The sequence below is a fragment of the Nicotiana tabacum genome, chromosome 21 (genome assembly GCF_000715075.1).
Source record: "Nicotiana tabacum cultivar K326 chromosome 21, ASM71507v2, whole genome shotgun sequence".
Lineage (NCBI taxonomy): Eukaryota > Viridiplantae > Streptophyta > Magnoliopsida > Solanales > Solanaceae > Nicotiana > Nicotiana tabacum.
The window spans coordinates 76780894-76801486 of NC_134100.1; the positions used below are offsets into that span (position 1 = coordinate 76780894).

The 20593-nt window shown below is 40.6% G+C and overlaps 1 protein-coding gene across 1 annotated transcript; it reads left to right on the top strand.

Moving 5' to 3' along the window:
- The first annotated feature begins 595 nt into the window (after nucleotides 1–595).
- Nucleotides 596–2854, top strand: LOC107765862 (NAC domain-containing protein JA2). Its single transcript, XM_016584562.2, has 3 exons — nucleotides 596–900; nucleotides 1270–1538; nucleotides 1877–2854. The coding sequence occupies exons 1-3, from the start codon at nucleotides 720–722 to the stop codon at nucleotides 2483–2485; spliced, it is 1059 nt and encodes a 352-aa protein (XP_016440048.1). The 5' UTR covers nucleotides 596–719; the 3' UTR covers nucleotides 2486–2854.
- Nucleotides 2855–20593: the final 17739 nt, after the last annotated feature.

Consider the following 20593-nt stretch of genomic DNA (forward strand, 5'->3'; position numbering starts at 1 on the left):
TCAGTAAATATGTATAAATAACAAATTTTAAACACATTAAATTAGATGAAATATAATAAAATTTTGAATCTAAACTCAAAAATTTTAAATTTTGAATTCGCTTAATCTTAACCAAAAGTTTGGGGTTAAGCTCTAGGAAGGAAAAATTTCAAAAAGAAAAGGATTCTCCTATGAATGACTCACACGTAAATTCAGATTAATTAGACTTTATGATAGTTATCAAATATTGGACATCGGAGGGAAAAAAAATCCTTCACCTTTTTCTCCTATTTATCCTCTTCCAAACAGTGGGTACTGTTTATAATCTCAGGTGAAAACTGCAGACAAAAAAGCGAAGACTCAATCTTCTAGAAATTACGTGAGAGAGTGCCACGTTGTAGGGGACCTTAAGGGTATTTTTTTAAAACTCTTTTGCTTGGGTTCATGCATTTGCTCCAAGTCTTTACTGCTTAGATAAGGTCGGCTGCTAAATGCCTAACTTTCTCTACGTGTCACATTTTGGAACTGTCAAGACTTTATTGGGGTCCTTAGAAAAGGACAACCGTACTTATCTCTATTCTACTTTCGTCCGTATATAAATCCCCCACATTTCCCATTTCTCAAAAGAAAAAGAAGTTTAGAGAATTAGTTTTATTATTCTCACCATTTTAATAATTTCCTCTGTTATTCTCTGAGCTTCTTAATTTCTTTTACTAAAACAATTAATCTAAATTTTGAAGATGGGTGTTCAAGAAAAAGACCCTCTTTTGCAATTAAGTTTGCCACCAGGGTTTCGTTTTTATCCTACTGATGAAGAGCTTTTAGTTCAATATTTATGCAAGAAAGTTGCAGGCCATGACTTCTCTATGCAAATCATTGGAGATATTGATTTGTACAAATTCGACCCTTGGGTTCTTCCAAGTAAGTTCCCAATTTATACAATTACTCCCTCTGTTTAAACGTTAGACAACCTACCCTAATACAAGTATTAATGATTGCTTCTCAGGATTAGTGACTGATTTCACAATTTGAACTCGTGATAACACGGGTATTATAACTTTACTATTTCAATGAACATGTTTAATTGATTAAAACGAAATTTAAGAAAAGAAGGATAGATTCTTAAAAAATTATGATCTTAAATATATCATGATATTCGTGTTTATAAAATCACTATCATTAAGGAATGAAATCTAAAATGAGAAGTTAGACAGACTAGAAACTCAATTTATTCCTTTTTCAGTATTACTCAATTGTTGTTAATTGATGATTTTTTATTGATTTGTCCAGGTAAGGCACTTTTTGGTGAAAAAGAATGGTATTTTTTTAGTCCAAGAGATAGGAAGTATCCAAATGGATCTCGACCAAATAGAGTTGCTGGTACTGGTTATTGGAAAGCAACGGGAACTGATAAGGTCATAACATCACAAGGAAGAAAAGTTGGAATTAAGAAAGCACTTGTGTTTTATGTGGGTAAAGCACCAAAAGGAACCAAAACCAATTGGATTATGCATGAATATAGACTCTTTGAACCTTCAAGGAAAAATGGAAGTTCAAAGGTAAATACACGTATCCCTTTTTTTCCTTTTTGTTTTTGAAAAATAAAAAGAAATTTGTGTCTTTAGACCTTTGAATATTGATTTGTGCACTTAAACAAGTTAATTACTCATGTAATATAGTTCTAAGAGTAGTATAAAAATAGCAGAATTTCCCTATAAAGGGGTAGAAGATTATATGTATTTAATTAATTGAAGGTTCAATGTGCTTATTCAAATATTGCAAGGGTCAAAATTAGAATTTACAAATAATTGGAGGACCAAAAGTGCAACTATATATCCTTTTTTGGTCAAATATCTTTAGGCATTTGTTAATGAGTTTTTTGTTATGTATATTTCAGCTAGATGAATGGGTCCTCTGTCGAATTTATAAGAAGAATTCAAGTGGACAAAAGCCTTATATGTCCGGTTTGAACAGCAAAGAATACAGCCATGGTTCTTCAACTTCATCGTCGTCCCATTTCGATGATATGCTCGAATCGTTACCTGAGATGGATCACAAGTTTTCTAACTTGCCGAGATTGAATTCCCTCAAGAATTTCCAACAAGGTGAAAAGTTGAATCTTGAACGCCTGGATTCCGCCAACTTTGATTGGGCAATCCTTGCGGGGCTCAAACCAATGCCAGAATTGAGCCCCGCAAATCAAGCTCCAGGCGTTCAAGCTCCTCAAGGGCATGTTAACAACCACATACACAACCATAACAACAACAACTATATGAATTTTCTAAATGATGGGTATGTCCAGCCTACGAATTTTCGAGGTAACACCAAGGTAGAAAGAATTAATCTGGATGAAGAAGTTGAAAGCAGAATCAGAAATCAAGGGGTTGATAAATCAGGATACTTCCAACAGAATATAAATGGATTTTCTCAAACCTATACGAATACTGTCGACCAGTTTGGAATTCAGTGTCCTAACCAGACATTAAATCTGGGGTTCAGGCAGTAGATACTGAAAAGTAAAAAGCTTGTAATTTGTCATAGCAAAAGATTTGGAAAAGTCTGGCATATATGTCAGAAGATATGGAATTCTTAGTGCTGTTTACTGATCAGTTGTGACACTGAATTCTAAGAAGAGGAAGAAGAACCTTGGAGGCAGAGTGTATTCATTCTTTTTGGGGGCAATAACAAAGACAAATTGACCTTGGTTCTGTTTTTGTGACTTCACATATTCAATACTGTACACACCAAAAATATATAGGGGATGTACATTCTTATAGGAATTGGGCTCATAGTTTGTACGATACATTTCCAGATGTAGTTGTATTCTGTACTTCTTTCATTTCTATAGCCAGTCAATACATTGAAGTTACTTTTACGCGTTGTTTGTCCAATGCTCATGTCTTAGGATAATAACAAACAAAGCAATGATAAATAGAACTCAATGTAATAAAAAGAAGGAAAATGCTCAAAATTTGTTTATGTACTGTTTGAAATTGTTCAGTTTCGCTTCCGTTGTACCATTAAACATTTGAGCTTATTAAACCGTTTCCTATTTCCCCTAGGTGCTTCATCTGTTCCAATTTTCGAATTAAAGAGGTGTAAATTTACTTCTCAATTTTTTACTATAATTCATTAATAACTTCATACCAGAGCATTTTAGGGGTTCAGATAAAAACAAATTGTCTCCTCACACCGAGTAACATTTACCAACAGAGGACAAACTAGCTCAATTTCAAATATTACCGAGGCAAATTGGCCTTTTCCCTCATAAAAAACTTTAACTCTATAAAATGTTTCGTGTGATTATTGATGGTTGTACGAGACAATGGTTTGCATGATTAGTGATGTCTGTACAGTGGACTCTCTCAATGCCAGTCTTATTTGTTCTCATATATGTTATACACCTATAAAATTATTTGGCTTAAATTTTTTTTTTTTTTGCCATTATAGATAAAACTTATCCAAATATCAATTATTTTTTCTTTTCTAATCTTACATATAAACGATAAAAAAATTATTTAAATCTAAAATCTCAAAAAATATGCATATTTCACTAGTTAAATATGGAAGAAAGCTAATATATTATTAATAAATTCATAACTAAATGTGTAAAGATTTAAACTCTAAGGCACAAATTTAAAGTTACTTACAAAATAAATTCTTTCAAGATTAATGGAAGAACTTTGTAATTGTAGCTTGTTTCATAGATTTCATTCCCTTACTAGCGATATAACGCTTGAATTGACGAAGATTTTATCCAAATTTTCAGCAAAAAGGTATCCAATAGTTTTTACTTGAAGACAATCTAAGAACTTAACAATTAAATCTTCTATCTAAGTATTTTTTGGCACTTGTCCAATGGAAGATTCCTTATGCAAAATAGAAAGTCTGTGCAATAGAAAGATTGTGTGCATATTTTTAGAATTATTATAAGCAACCTTAAAGATTCTATATGGGAGGGATGATTTTACAAATAGCGTTCTGCTATAAATATGGTTGTTGTTCTTATAGGTAATTTTTTTTATAGAGATATAAAATATAACTTTAAAAATTGGTTCTGAGAAAAACGTGATTTTTATAGTGAATTGTTGTTATAGAGATGTTTCACTTTACGAGAAAATGTTTTGGTAATTAAAAGCTACAATTAACTCCTGTGTTATTTTATTTCATATAGTTTGAGAGGATTCGAAATTTGAAATATTTTTGTTGCTTATATACAATGTAGAAAAATTATTGTATTTATTGAAACATAATGCTACGCCTGGTGCGCCAATGATGGAGCCCCAATGCATGCAACTTTATCTTTAGACTTGTTTGGTTGGAATTTGGCGCTGAGATGTCCTCAATGTTTTTTTTGATTTCCTGATAAACATTTTAATATTATTCACTAGAAAGATCTAAGGAAGATGTGCCGCGAATATAAACAAGTGGGATGCGAATAGTCTTTTTCATTTTCTATTTTAGGAGGTAGGAAAAAATTTAGCGGCTCATATTTCAAATAAAGATAGCCACTAGATCTGTTTTTTGGGAGCTGTCTTTCACTTCAAACTTGAAAGTTGAAAGGTACCAATGTTAGTATAGTAAACCAGTATGATTGAAACCTATTGTCAACTTTTTTTTGTCTTCCCCTTGTCTTTTCAAATGCGCAACTTGATTTTAAGGGATTGCATTTCTATGGTAGCTCCCTTTTGATAAATACAGTGGTACTCAGCGACATTGTAAAAAAGAAAACAAGAAAAAGCTTATAAGGAAAAGAACATCTTCTTTTTGCTTGCTTGTTATTTTCTTCCTTTGATAATTTCTTTAATTTGTTGGTATTTTTTGAGATGATGCTTGATGCAAACGAGCCTCCAAAAATTTAAGCTGCGTTAAGCTTTCCAAAATTATAATAGTGAAGAAAAAAAGTAGTCAAGATATTTGAGTTGTTAGAATATACTATTGGGTATAGACCCATTCATAAAGGGTGTTAATTGATTTTTTGGCCATCAGTTAATACTACACCTAAACCCTAATTAATTGCCTATAAATGTGCTAGGATGTTCAAAAAAAACTTTTTTCATTAAGAAAGAAACGGATAGGGTTTTGGAGTAAAAAAAAGATACTTTAGTATTTAGAGAAAATTTCATATGTACTCAAGTCGTGGTCGCGACGCATCCGCAAGGAGTAATCTGTCCTAAACTTAATTATATAAATATATATATTTTTTGGTAAGCAAAGATTTTATTTATATTAAAATACTTCACTAGTCTTAAAGACATTTTTATAATTTGTGTTTTTCATTTTCAGTCGGATGTCCCCGAAGGAATTCTTTTTATCATTGTTACCTAGCTAAAGGCAGAATAAATTTGAAAATAAATTTCTTCTTCTTTCTTCTCCCTCAGTTTTCTTCGGATTTGAAAACAAATCCCCATTTAGTTGCTCAACAAATCCTCAGCATCAAATTTGAAAACAAAGCATCAGATTGCTCAACAAATTAGCTATTATTAACCCTTTTTTCACCTCATTCAGTTCAACTTATTTGACAATTTTTTATTATTGTAAAGGATAGAGCGTCGTAAAATATTTGACACCCTATCATATTCATGCAATTTCAGGACTTAAATTTGTTTAACTTGTATTTGATGTATCCTTACGTATACGGTCGGGATCGAGTTCGCCTACGACATGAAAGGACAGGCTCGGAGCATGACAATGCAAGACTGAAGATCGACCCCAAGTCACACCGGGCTAGAACCCGGGGTCAGAACACCTGCCTTTGAGAACATTGAGTCCGAGACCCCGGAGTCGACCCTAGCCCAGAACGAGCTCGAAGAAACATTGTTAGCATAACCAACAGAAGACCGAAATATCCGCAACCGGGAAGATGTTGTGGCGGGAATCTCGGCGCGTATCAATAAGGAACCGACAATTAGCAAATCAAAGGATTTTTACCTTTTATAGAACTATACCTAAAGTAAGACTCTGCTACTATATAAAGGGAGGTCTAATAATTCATTGAGGACATTGTAACATACATCCCAAAGCAATACATTATTATTATTTCTCTTTAAGCTCTTGTTCTTCTGTATCCTGACACCGATCGAAGCGTATCTAGCTGGAGGGTGATTAACCTTCCAAGATTAAGACTGTTCAATTCGCGTGGTTTGCATTTACTTTATCATTATTCATTTCAATTGCAATCTAATTTATCGTTTTGTATCAAGTTAGTCCACGTATCCTTAAAATCACTTACAAATTCAATTGTTATCCGGTTTTGAGGGTAAACAGTTTGGCGCCCACCATGGGGCTAAGGATAATAGTGGTTATTTGATATAAATTTCCATAACACACACTACTTTACATTTGTTCTTTGAAGTGTCTCTAATTTCAAGTTAAAACGTAAAATGTCGAACTCTCAATCAACACCCCTACATATTGATAACGAGTCCGGTCATCACGGTGAAAATAACAACATACTTCGGGATCCCATCGGAATTTCAGTCGCAGATCCAATTGATGCTAATTCACATGTGGATATCAACACAAACCTGCCTACCGACCTCGAGAATAGCGTTCGTGGTGGAGCCCGATCGGTGGCTCAAAATACACAAAATGTTGGTGGAGACGGGATCAGTTTAAGGGTGATCTTCGAAATGCTGCAGGCTCAATAGGTGGCGATAGATCAATTACAGAACCAAAGTCGCGCACCGAGCAGAGTTGAACCCAGTCCACCCCGGGAAGTCATCCGCAGGGATGAACCAGTCGCAGAGAGGAAAAAGAAAAATGAATCGGGGACTAACCCCGAGATCATAAAGATGCTCGAGGAACTGACAAAACGGGTAGAATCAGGGAAGAAGAAAATCGAAGCTAATGACAAAAAAGATAGAAACGTACAATTCCAGGTTAGACCAAATCCCTGGAGCACCACCGGTATTGAAAGGCCTAAATTCCAAGAAGTTCGTGCAAAAACCTTTTCCTCCGAGCACGGCTCCAAAGCCAATCCCTAAGAAATTCCGCATGCCCGAGATTCCTAAGTATAACGGAACGACCGACCCAAATGAGCATGTAACCTCTTATACATGTGCCATCAAAGGGAACGACTTGGAGGATGATGAGATCGAGTCTGTCTTATTGAAGAAGTTCGGAGATACCCTGTCAAAGGAAGCTATGATATGGTACCACAACTTACCTCCTAATTATATTGACTCATTTGGTATGCTTGCAGATTCTTTCGTGAAAGCACATGCTGGGGCCATCAAGGTCGAGACCAGGAAATCAGACCATTTCAAAGTAAAATAGAAGGATAACGATATGCTCAGAGAGTTCGTGTCTCGGTTTCAAATGGAACGAATGGACATGCCATCGGTCACTGATGATTGGGCCGTTTAGGCTTTCACCCAAGGACTCAATATTCGGGGCTCATTGGCTTCACAACAGTTGAAACAGAACCTGGTGGAATATCTGGCCGTCACTTAGGATGATGTATATAACCGATATCAATAGAAAATCAGGGTCGAAGATGATCAGCTTGGGGCCTCTTCCGGGTCCATATATCTCGTCAGAACCATCGGTAGAGTCAAGAGAGACATTGATCGTGAACCGAGATCAAATAGGGATCGGTATCAGCCGTATAATGGAGTCCGAAGAAGCAGTGGGTCCGGGCAGAACTCTATGAGAAATGAAAGAGGAAGTGATTGATGTTAGAGCAACTGGGGATTCATGAGCAAAAACAGCTTCGACAGGACCATCGGGCCTAAAGAAGCACCGAGGTTATCAGAATACAACTTTAACGTCGATGCTGCCGCCATTGTATCAGCTATCGAACGTATCAAAGATACCAAATAGCCTCGATCTCTACAACCCGATCCAACCCAAAGGGATCCTAACCAGATGTGTAAATATCACAGCACTCACGACCACATAACGGAAGATCGCCAATAGTTGAGAGAGGAAGTAGCCCGACTATTTAACAACGAGCATCTTCGAGAATTCCTGAGCGACCAAGCCAAGAAACACTTCAGGAATAGGGATTCTAATGAACAGACCGAACAAGACGAACCTCAACACGTCATTAACATGCTCATTCATGGGGTCGATATCCCTCAAGGGCCGATGTTGAAGCGCACCAAAGTGTCCATCACAAGGGAAAAACGAACTCGAGATTACATACCGGAAGTAACCTTGTCTTTCAATGATGAGGACGCGGAAGTGATCGTGCAGCCCCACAATGATGCACTGGTAATATGTGTACTCGTAAATAAATTTTGAGTTAAGCGTGTATTAATTGATCCAGGTAGCTCGACCAACATCATCCGATCGAGAGTCGTGGAGCAGCTCGGTCTACAAGATCAAATCGTGCCTACAGTCCGAGTTCTAAACGGATTCAACATGGCATGTGAAACCACTAAGGGGAAGATAACATTACCTATGAACACTGCCGGGACCATCCAGGAAGTTATGTTTTATGTGATCGAACGAGACATGAGATACAATGCTTTGTTCGAGAGGCCATGGATCCACCACATGAGGACATTACCCTCGACTTTGCACCAAGTGTTAAAATTTCCAACACCGGGTGGGATTAAAATAGTTTATAGGGAAAACTGGCCACCAAGAAATTTTCGTGGTCGATGAAGTGATCCCGACATCCACAATCTCAACATCGGATCCGAACTAGATGGTCAAGGACGGGGCCAAATAACAATAACTGGTAATAACCTCGACATAATCAGAGAAACGAAGGGTAGACGAGGACGATAACTACGGGGTCCCCAGATCTTTCGCAGCCTTCGATGACTCTGACGCTACAAAATCGACGATCGAGGAATTGGAGCAAGTTATATTGAGTGAACGCTTGCCCGATCGAAAGGTATGCCTGGGCACGGGATTAAGCCTCGAGCGCAAGAAAAAACTCATTCAATTTCTTATAGCTAATGAAGATTGTTTCGCTTGGTCCCACCTTGATATGACAGGGATCCCGTCGGAGATAACCACTCACAAAGTAAGCCTGGACTAGAAGTTCCATCCGGTCAAGAAGAAGAGGAGACTCCAATCCGAGGTCAAACATGCTTTCATCAAGGAAGAGGTATCTAAACTCCTTAAAATAGGGTCCATTCAGGAGGTTAAACACCCGGATTGGTTAACAAATGTAGTGGTAGTCCCTAAAAAAGGAAAAAAATTAAGAATGCGTGTAGACTGTAAGGATTTGAATAAGGCATGTCCTAAGGACTCTTTCCCTTTGCCCAACATCGATCGCATGATCGATGCCACGGCCGGCCGCGAGATCCTCAATTTTCTCGATGCCTACTCTGGATACAACCAAATACGGATGAACCCAGATGATCAGGAAAAAACCTCCTCCGTCACTAAGTACGGCAGTTACTGCTATAACGTGATGCCATTCAGATTAAAAAATGTCGGTTCCACTTACCAATGCCTAGTAAACCGGATGTTCAAGGAACAAATAGGAAATTTAATAGAGGTTTACATTAACGATATATTGGTAAAGTCGCTGCGAGTAGAGGACCATTTAAAATATTTGTAGGAAACCTTCAACATATTAAAAAAATACAATATGAAGCTGAACCCAGAGAAATGCTCGTTTGGAGTTGGATCAGGTAAATTCCCCGGATTCATGGTATCCAACTGGGGAATCGAGATCAATCCCGACAAAATAAAAGTCATCAAAGATATCACAGTTGTGGACAATGTGAAGGCCGTGCAAAGATTAACCGGGTGCATAGCCGCCCTGGGGCGATTCATCTCGAGGTCCTCTGACAAGAGCCACTGATTCATCTCATTATTGAAAAAGAAGAATAACTTCTCATACACCCCGGAGTGCCAATGGGCCTTGGAGGAACTCAAGCAGTATCTATCGAGCCCACCCCTGCTTCACACACCGAAGACAGACGAACAACTATATTTGTACTTGGCAGTATCGGAGATAGCGGTAAGTGAAGTCCTGGTCGAGGAAGAGCAAGGTACACAATTTCCAATTTACTATGTTAGTAGGACCCTAGGTGAGGCCGAAACTAGGTACCCTCACCTAGAAAAGTTGGCGCTCGCTTTGCTAAGCACTTCTAGAAAACTAAAACCATACTTCCAGTATCACCCCATATGTGTCGTGATTACTTACCCGTTGAGGAATGTTATGGGTCATGGAAATCAGTGGGTACGATATTGAATATCAACCCCAGACTGCCATTAAATCTCAAAGTTTGGCAGACTTTGTGGCCGACTTTACACCGGCCCTAATACCCGAGGTCGAAAAAGAGTTATTAATCAACTCAGGGACCTCCTCGGGGATCTGGACCCTCTTTACGGATGACGCCTCGAACGCAAAAGGGTCTGGACTTGGCATCGTATTGAAGCCACCAACAGGCAATGTAATTAGACAATCTATTAGGACTGTGAAATTGACTAACAATGAGGCCGAATATGAGGCCATGATTGCAGATCTCGAACTAGCCAAAATCTTGGGGGCAGAGGTGATCGAAGCCAAGTGCTACTCCTTCCTGGTGGTAAACCAAGTTAATGTGACGTTCGAGGTCAGAGAAGAACGAATGCAAAGGCACCTGGATAAGTTGCAGGTAATATTACATCGATTCAAAGAATGGACTTTGGAACACGTACCTCCGGATGAAAACAGTGAGGCTGATGCCCTTGCTAACCTAGGATCATCGGTCGAGGATGACGAGTTCAACTCGGCGACAGTCGTACAACTTATGAGATCGGTAGTGGAAGAAGGCCATGCTGAGATTAACTCGACGAGCCTAACTTGGGATTGGAGAAATAAATATATAGAATATCTGAAGATTGAAAAACTACCCTCGGATCCGAAAGAATCGAGGGCCCTATGTACAAAGGCAGCCCGATTTACTTTGTCCGAAGACGAAACCCTGTTCAGAAGAACATTCGATGGCCCACTCGCGATATTTCTAGGACCGGGAGACACCGCATACGTTCTGAGGGGAAATTCATGAAGGCATCCATGAAAATCATTCAGGCACCGAATCATTGGTTCGAAAGGTAATCAAAGCCGGCTACTACTGGATCAATATGGAAAGGACACGAAGGATTTCGTACGAAAATGTGATAAATGTCAAATACATACTCCGATGGTTCATCAACCCGGGGAGCTGCTGCATTCGGTTATGTCACCATGGTCGTTCATGAAGTGGGGAATGGACATCGTCGACCCCATTCCATGGGCACCTGGTAAGGCTCAATTTATATTGTTTATGATTGACTATTTTTCTAAGTGGGTGGAGCCCAGGCATACGAGAAGGTCAAGGAGAAGGAGGTCATCGACTTCATTTGGGACCACATCAAATTCCGGTTCGTAATGCCGGCCGAGATCGTGTGCGACAACCGGAAACAATTTATCGGCAACAAAATAAGCAAGTTTCTTGAAGACCACAAGATCAAAAGGGTCCTATCAACGCCCTGTCACCCTAGTGGGAACGGATAGGCAGAATCAACCAACGAGACCATACTCCAGAACCTAAAAAAGAGGTTAACTGATGCCAAATGGAAATGGAAGGAAATCCTTCCCGAAGTCTTATAGGCATACCGTACGACCTCGGAGTCCAGTACCGGGGCCACCCTACTTTTACTGGTTTACGACGCCGAAACTTTGATACCGGCGAAAGTTGCATATCAGAACCAAGTCTCAGGTTCTGATATGCAACCAAGGAATTAAACGACACGAAGCTACCCTTGTTCGATTGGCCGCCCAAAAGCAGCGGATCGAGATGTATTACAACCGAAGAGCCAACCTTGAACACTTCAATGTCGGGGACTTGGTGTTAAGGAAGGTTATTCTAATCACCCGGAACCCGAACAAAGGGAAGCTGGGGCCAAATTGGGAAGGACCTTATCAAATTATCGAGATCACCGGTAAAGGATCGTACAAAATCGGAATAATGAACGGTGAGCAACTACCGAACAACTGGAACATTGCTCACTTGAAGCGATACTACTGCTAAGGTACGACCCCATTTATTTCCTTATATTTATTTATATTCAGAACTAACACTTGCAGGCAATCATCAAAGAATGATAAAATCTTTAGGCCTGAAAGCATGCGTTGCACTCTTTTTCCCTTGAACCGGTTTTGTCCCAAATAGGTTTTTCGGTAAGGTTTTTAAAGAGGCATCAGTAAATCGTTCTAACTTAGAATTGAAGGCCAGTTACAAACTGGTATCCAAGATCACGACCACAATATTCGAGGCCTCTCGAGGATCGGCCCCAAAAATTGGGGGAATTACCCTTGGATAACGACTTTAGCAAGGAAGGAAACTTTATGATTGAATGGTCTCAGCTCGATCGATAGGATATGCTGTAAGGGACAAAACGGTAAAATGAATTGTGCTCGCATAGACTGCTCGATCCTTGGCACAAAACTTGTACACATGTGTAACTATTACGCACATGAATAAAAAGAAGTTTCTACCTTGCGGATAAATATCTTGTCCCTTAAGAATTTATCTTTTTTCTTTCCTCTTAAGGAATCTCCTACATTCGATACCCTAAAGGTATCGAGCCCAAGGGCCGCCTTTATCCGGGTTCAAACGATCACTCCCAATCGGGGACTGCCATCCAAAAACAAACTCGGATGGCTCAGGCTATCGAAGCCCGGGGGCACAAAGCCTATTAGGCAGCGCCCGAACCTTAAAGGCTACGGCCATCCCCATTCGGGGACTGTTATCTTAGGCAAGACCGGATAACTCGAGGTGACAAGCCCACTGAGCAACACCTGAACTAAAAAGGCTACGACCATATTAAAATAGCTCGGAGACATCCGTGACTCGTAATAAAAAACAAGGCCTTGAAATATTTCTAAATCGGTTCTAAAGGCTACCCTCGGCAAACTATAATCTAAAAAATTATAAGTACCATGGGGAAACGTTCTGGTCATACCGAATCCCCATGATGCCTTAGACAAAATAATGTCAAAGGCAAGGCCTGTATGAACCTCCGAACATGACCTAACTAGTTCATGCTAAGGCATTTCGATCTTTGCAAATGTAAATAATAAAGCAAAGTACACAACAAAACTCAGAGATTGTCGAAGGGAAAAACAAGCCTTATATTATATATACAGTCTTTACAAAATCCAAATGGCCTTGACAAAAAGTACACAAGTACAAAAATACAAAACATACAAGGCACTTAAACGACCTGGTCTTCATCGGAGCCAGCCTCATCGCCAGGGTCTTCAGAGTCTCCTTCACCCTCGGATTCGCTCAAACTCTCGGAGTCTTCCTCGGGATAAGCCAACCTTTTGGCCTCGGCTTCGATCCCCTTAGCACTTTCAATTTTGGCCGACAAGTCGAAACCCCGAGGATGAATCTCCTCGAGGGCCCCATTCGGGATTGCCGCTTCGCATGCTCGATGATATCCTTCGTTTAGCCTAGGCCACCTCAACATCGACCTTATATTGGGCCACCATTTCGTCGGCATCGGTTTTAATAGCAGCGACTACCGACTTGGACGTTTCCAGCTCCTTGGCAAGATTTCCTTGATCAGAGACGGATACACTTAGCTGAGACTGGAGCTCCTCAATATTTTTGGCCTGCACCTCGGCCATTTCCTTTGCCGCTCGAAGCTGAGCCTCAACCAAAGCCAGCTGTGCCCGAGCAAACTCCTTTTCTGAGGCCAGGCGCTCCATCCTACCTCTCCATTCATCGGTCTCGGCCTTGACAACATCCATCTCAGCTCGAAGTTGGTCGACTCGATCAATTTTTTGTTTGACCTGCAGATTCCGATCGTTAGTCACCGAACCTAGCTCATTGTCACTAACCTCAAATATTTTTACCTGCTCGACCAAGTCAGCATACTCCTTCCGATCCACCTCTAGCTCAGCTCGGAGGCTCTTAGCCTCCCCCTCACGTTACTCGCAGAGAAGTTTGTAAGAATATCTCTTCTCGTTGAGCCCTCGTACCTCGGCCTCAAGCTGGTTTAGCTCATCCTGATATCGGATAAAGGTCTCATGATGCAACACCGAGGCCTGCAGACACAAAGAAAAATGTTAGGACTATCTACAAATTAGTCCAAGTATGAATTGAAATCAGTAAGAGATATTTGAAGTTACCCGGTTTAGCGCATGTTGTGCTTCATTGAACAAGCAAGGGCTCATCTACCTCGTTCATCTTAGCTTGGTCTTCCTCGGTTGCCAAACACCGAAGGTAGATGGCCACCCTTACGGGGGAAGAGATTATCCGGGCATCCTCCGGAATGGAGATAACGATCGATCGCTTACGGTCGTGATCCATACTTGGAGCTGGAAATCGGTTGACCAGCTTCGGGCATGAAGAAGGCCCGCTTGTTCCCGAAGAAGAACTCTTCTTCGGCACCTCCAGGTCACCCAACCTGGTGACGTCCTCTGTGGCGGTAGAATCCACACCATCATAAAAGCCGCGGAGTGGGTCGTCTGTGTAAGGCCCCATAAAATTTTGCAAAGGAAAAATAATGTTTCATGGTGCCTGACTAGGCTTACGTGTTTGAGGATTGTAGAAATCTTTCGCGCCGAAATGCATTTCTACGGTCCATTATGTAATTGCAAAATCACTCTGCGGGCCACATAATGGCTGCAGAAGTGAGGCAGGAGAGGGTCAATTTGGATGCAATTCTGCGGTCGATTATGCGACTACATAACTATTCTGCGGTTCATTATGCAACCGAAAAATAGGTATGCGGGCCGCATAGTGACCACAGACACAGATAGATTTTTACCGGTTCTGGAAACCAATTATGCGACCGATATGCAGTCCACATATCGATTATGCGATCACATATGCGATCACAGACCTTGTTTCAGAGCTTATTTTTTAGGTTTTTAAAACCCGACCCTACATCATTAAATACATGCTTTGGGCTATTTTTGAGCCAAAATCTGACATTTTGGAGAGAGAGAGAGAGAGTGCCCTAGAGTGAGAAGCTGTTCCTCAATAATTCATTCTTCAATTCTTGCTCAAATCTTGGAAGATAAACAAGGAAAACCCACAAGGTCTTCATCCTAAAGATTGAAGTTACTAAGAATTCCGGAATATTTTAGAGTTTAAGGAAACTCAATTGAGGTATGTTGGCTAAACTCTTCTCTTAGAATTGAATCCCATGATATTTATGTAAATTGTGTAAGTCCCGAGTGGTTCATTATAAAATTGGCTATTCCGAATGAGATTGGGTTGAAAGACATATGTTCATAAGTATCCCAAATGCTTTATCTATGTTATGTTATCGATTAAGGATGTGTTAAAATATGGACTGTGCATTAATAATGTTTCGACTTCAAGTCAAGTTCAAATGAAGGCTATTATGCCAAATTTTATGAAATATCTCTATGTGCCTTAGACTCTTAATTGCTCGCAGGTGTACTACACACCTTGAATTAAATTGTTGTTGTTGGTAATGATGACGTTGATATTTGAAAGTGAAAAGGTGAGCATGAAATACTAAATACGGCCAACGTGCCAAGAATGATCTTATAATTATGGCCATTAGTGCCAATGAAATGAAAATATGTGAAAGTAATATGAAATGCGATGATTGATACAAAAAGGTTGATGTCTCAAATATGACAGCCTAGCTGATCGGGTCGTGATAGGACACCATGCCGCACACATGGTAGTGATTATGCTAGAAATTATAACTGAAATTGTGATTGCGGTCGATGTCCCGAATGGATAGCCTAGCCAATCGGGTCGTGATCGGACTTTGTGTTAAAGACGGTGGTACTAATACTGAGAGTAATTACGGTTGATGTCTCTAATGATATAGCCTAGCCGATCGGGTTATGACCGGACTCCGTGTTAAGAGTACGGTGGTATTGGTATTGTGAATAATGGTATTGTGAACAATGGAGTACCGATAAGTAAAATTTCACAATGTGAGATATGGAAATTAATTTGAACATTGTCTTGATCCTAAATTAAGGTTTGATATTGATTAAGGCTTTCATTGATATTATGATATTTTGTTTGTATTATTTGTTCTATTGAGAGGGTGTTTAGTTATACATACTAGTGCTATTCGACGGTACTAAAGTCCTTTTTGCCGGGGGCGCTGCATCTTTAAATGGATGCAGGTGGTTCCACAGCAGGAGATATTGATCAGTGATAGAAGTACACCTTCTTCCCAGCTGACTTGGTACATCCCGGGGTCATGTATCTTTTGTACTTTGTGTATTCTGTTTGAGGTATAGCCGGGATCTTGTTGCTGGCATTATCATTGTACTCTTCTTTATCTATAGAGGCTCCGTAGACATAGTGTGGGTTGTGTATTAGTGTTGGGAAAGTCAAAATATATTATGTTGTGGTTGTATTACTTGTCCATTTGAGACTTTAAAAATGATGAAACTATTAGTAATGAATTGGTATTGTAGGCATGAACACCTTTTTTTCTAATTAATGAAAATATTTATTATCTCTATTCGTGGATGAGTTTGGGTAGAAGAAAATCTAACAGGCTTGCTCGGTCGGGTTCACTCGGTTGAGCGCGGTCGTGTTCCTTAGTTTTGGGGCATGAAAAACTTTGTATCAGAGCCTAAGGTTTTAAAGTGTCCTAGGATGTCTCGGAGCCATGTCTAGTATAGTCCTTATTATCGGTGTGTTGTCGACCACATCTATAATTAGGATGCTACATGGGCATTTAGGAATAATACCCTTCTTTCATGTTCTCGATCGTGCGATAAAGTAGATGGTAAGATTGTTCCTCCTTTAACTCGTGCTTTACTTTAACTTTCAGTACATGGCACCTAAGAAGAAGGCAAGAACTGGCCAAAGAGCCAATGTCACCCCAGGAGTGACAGTTGACCCTATAATTGATGATGCGGGTGAGCACCCGAGGAGTGAGAATATTCCTCTAGTTACTACACTGCCTGACTCTACTACAACTGATCAGACCACATCTGTCCCTATACCCACTGAGGGTGCAACGGTAGCTCCGACTGATATACCAGTTCCACCTCCAGTTCTAGCTTCTGATTTCGGTGTTTTTGATGTTGATCTTAGGGGAGCCATACAGATGTTGGCTCAGATAGTGGCTTCCCAGGCCTAGAGATCTAATGTTACACTCACTTCTTCCAGTCAGCCAAGAGATTCTACTAGTTCCAAGGTGAACAGGTTTCTCTAGTTGGATCCTCCAGTGTTCACGGGTACTAACCCAGAGGAGGACCCCCAGAACTTCATTGATGAGATACACAAGACTCTCCGAGTTATGCGTGCTACTGAGACAGAGGTAGTGGAATTGGCCTCCTACTGCCTAAAAGAGGTGGCATATTCTTGGTTTGAACTATGGGAGGAGTCCCGTGAAGAAGGGAGCCCTCCAGCGAGGTGGGGTGAGTTTGCTGATGCCTTCATTGATCATTTCTCGCCTGCCGAGACTAAGGCAGCTCGTGCTGCTGAGTTTGAGAACTTGAGGAAAGGTAGCCTGAGTGTGTGGGATTACCATATGAGATTCTCATACCTGTCTAAGTGCTATTTATATGCTGCCCACTATGGAGGATAGAGTGCACCAATTTGTATAGGGCCTTAGTCCCTTGGTAATTAATGAGGCCGCTACAGCAACCTTGAATTCTGATATGAACTATGGAAAGATGGTGGCATTCGCTCAAGCCACAGAGACCCATAAATTGTGGAACAGAATGGAGCGAGAGGGTAGTAATAAGGCTCGGTCTGCGGGCAACTTTGGTAGTTCTTCTGGTGGTGACAAGTTAACATTCAGGGGAGGGTCGTCAGGGCTATCCCAGTCCTTTGCTCAGTCTTCGGCTAGTGCACCGCCATTAAGTCAGCAGTAACAGTGGAGCCGTTTCAGGCCCAGTCAGGGCAACATGGGCTCCCATCAGAAGGGTCTTCATGATGGTAAATTCCAGCAGCAGAGGAGGCCCCCATGACCTCGTGATGGAAAGATGCACCTGGGAATATGCTACATGGACCTACCTATATGCTACGGATGCGGATTGAGGGGTCACATTCAGAGGGATTGTCGTTCGTCTCGCCAGGGTGCGGGCATAGGCATGTCACAGCCAGCCAGTTCTGTAGCTACTACATCTGCAGCACCACCTCTAGCTCGAGGAACTCTAACACCCACAAGGCGTGGTGCAGTTAGGGGTGGAGCACAGAGTTTGGGAGGATCCAGCCGTTTCTGTACTATGAGGGGTCGCCAGAATTCAAAGGCTTCTCCAGATGTTGTCACGGGTATATTGATTGTCCAATCTCATGATGTGTATGCTCTTATTGATCCAGGTTATACTTTGTCATATGTCACTCCTTATGTTTCTATGGAATTTGGGATAGAACCGGAACAACTTCATGAGTCGTTCTCTGTATCTATTCTGGTTGGTGAGTCTATGTTGGCCGCGCGGGTTTATAGGGATTCTGTTGTCACGTTATGTGGTCGGGGTACCATGGCCGATCTCTTTGAATTGGGAATGGTTGATTTTGATGTGATAATGGGGATGGACTGGCTTTATTCTTGTTTTGCCAAGCTTGATTGACGAACCAGGACTGTTAAGTTCGAATTTCCAAATGAGTCAGTTATTGAGTGGAAGGGTGATGATGTAGTGCTGAAGGGTAGGTTTATTTCTTAACTTAAGGCCACGAAAATGATCAACAAGGGGTGTTTTTACCATTTGGTCCGAGTTACGGACACCGATGCTGAGGCACCTATTCTTGAGTCCGTGCCTGTTGTGAATGAATTTCCGGGAGTCTTTCCGGAAGATCTCCCTGGATCCCACCAGACAGAGAGATTGATTTTGGGATTGATGTGATTCCAGACATGCATCCTATATCTTTTCCACCCTATAGAATGGCACCAACAGAATTGAAGGAACTAAAGGAGTAACTGAAGGACTTGTTAGAAAAGGGTTTCATCCGGTCGAGTGTATCGCCTTGGGGCGCATCTATCCTTTTTGTAAGGAATAAAGATGGGTCACTGAGAATGTGTATTGACTATCGGCAGCTTAACAAGGTCGCAATCCAGAATAAGTACCCACTGCCAAGGATAGACGACTTGTTTGATCAATTACAAGGTGCCAGGTACTTCTCCAAGATTGATTTAAGATCCGGGTATCACAATTGAAGATCAGGGAGCGGGATATTCCGAAAATAGCTTTTAGGACCCGATATGGACATTTTGAATTTCTGGTGATGCCTTTTGGGCTAACAAATGCCCCAACAGCTTTCATGGATCTTATGAACTGAGTTTTCAAGCCATTCCTCGATTTCTTTGTGATAGTGTTCATTGACGATATTCTTGTATATTCACAAAGTCGAGAAGACCATGTCGATCATCTCAGGGTAGTTCTACAAACCCTACATCAGCACCAGTTATATGCAAAGTTTTCAAAATGTGAATTTTGGCTTGAATCGGTCATATTCTTGGGTCATGTAGTCTCTAGTGAGGGAATTAAGGTTGATCCTTAGAAAATTCTAGCTATGAAGAATTGGTCGAGGCCTACAACTCCAACAGAGATTCGCAGTTTCTTAGGCTTAGCTGGATATCAGAGAAAATTTATGGAGGGGTTTTATACTCTTGCCTCTCCATTGACTAAATTGACGCAGAAGACAATTAAGTTCCAATGGTCAGATATTTGTGAAAAGAGTTTCTAGGAGTTGAAAGCAAGATTGACTACGATACCGATGTTGACTCTACCAGAGGGTATAGATGGATTTGTGGTATATTTTGATAGTTCAAGAATTGGACTTGGATGTGTATTAATGCAACACGGCAAGGTTATAGATTATGCTTCTAGGCAACTCACAAATCATGAAAAGAACTATCCAACTCATGATTTAGAACTTGCGGCAATGGTATTTGCATTGAAACTTTGGTTTCATTATTTATATAGGCTCCATGTGGATATATTCACGGACCATAAGATCCTTCAATATATTTTCAAGCAGAAGAAATTGAATCGGAGGCAGAGAAGATGGCTTGAGTTACTCAAGGACTACGACATTGATATTCTATATCATCCGGGAAAGGCCAACATTGTGGAAGATGCTCTTAGCCGGAAATTCATGGGTAGTTTGGCTCACTTGGAGGCATATCAAAGGCCATTGGCCAAAGAAGTTCACCGATTGACTAGTTTGGGAGTTCGTCTTGTAGATTCTAGTTAAGGAGGGGTAATTGTGCAAAATAGAGCTGAATCAACGCTTGTAGTGAAAGTCAAAGAGAAGCAATACAACGATCCATTGTTGGTGAAATTGAAAGAGGGGATTCATAAACATAAGACCATGGCTTTTCTCTTGGCATGGATGATGGTACACTAAGGTACCAAGGGAGACTATGTGTTCCAAACGTGGATGGTCTCTGCGAAAGAATCATGACAGAGGCTCACACTTCTAGGTATTCTATGTACCCGGTTCAACAAAAATGTAGCATGATCTTAAGAAAATCTATTGGTGGAATGATATGAAGAGGAATGTAGCGAAATTTGTGGCAAGATGTTCGAATTGTCAGCAAGTGAAGGCCGAACACCAAAGGCCCGGTGGGTTGGCACAGAACATAGAAATTCCAATGTGGAAGTGGGAAATGATTAATATGGACTTTGTGGTAGGATTACCGTGCACTCCGTGCAAGTTTGACTCAATTTGGTGATTGTGGATCGACTCACAAAATTAACACACTTTTT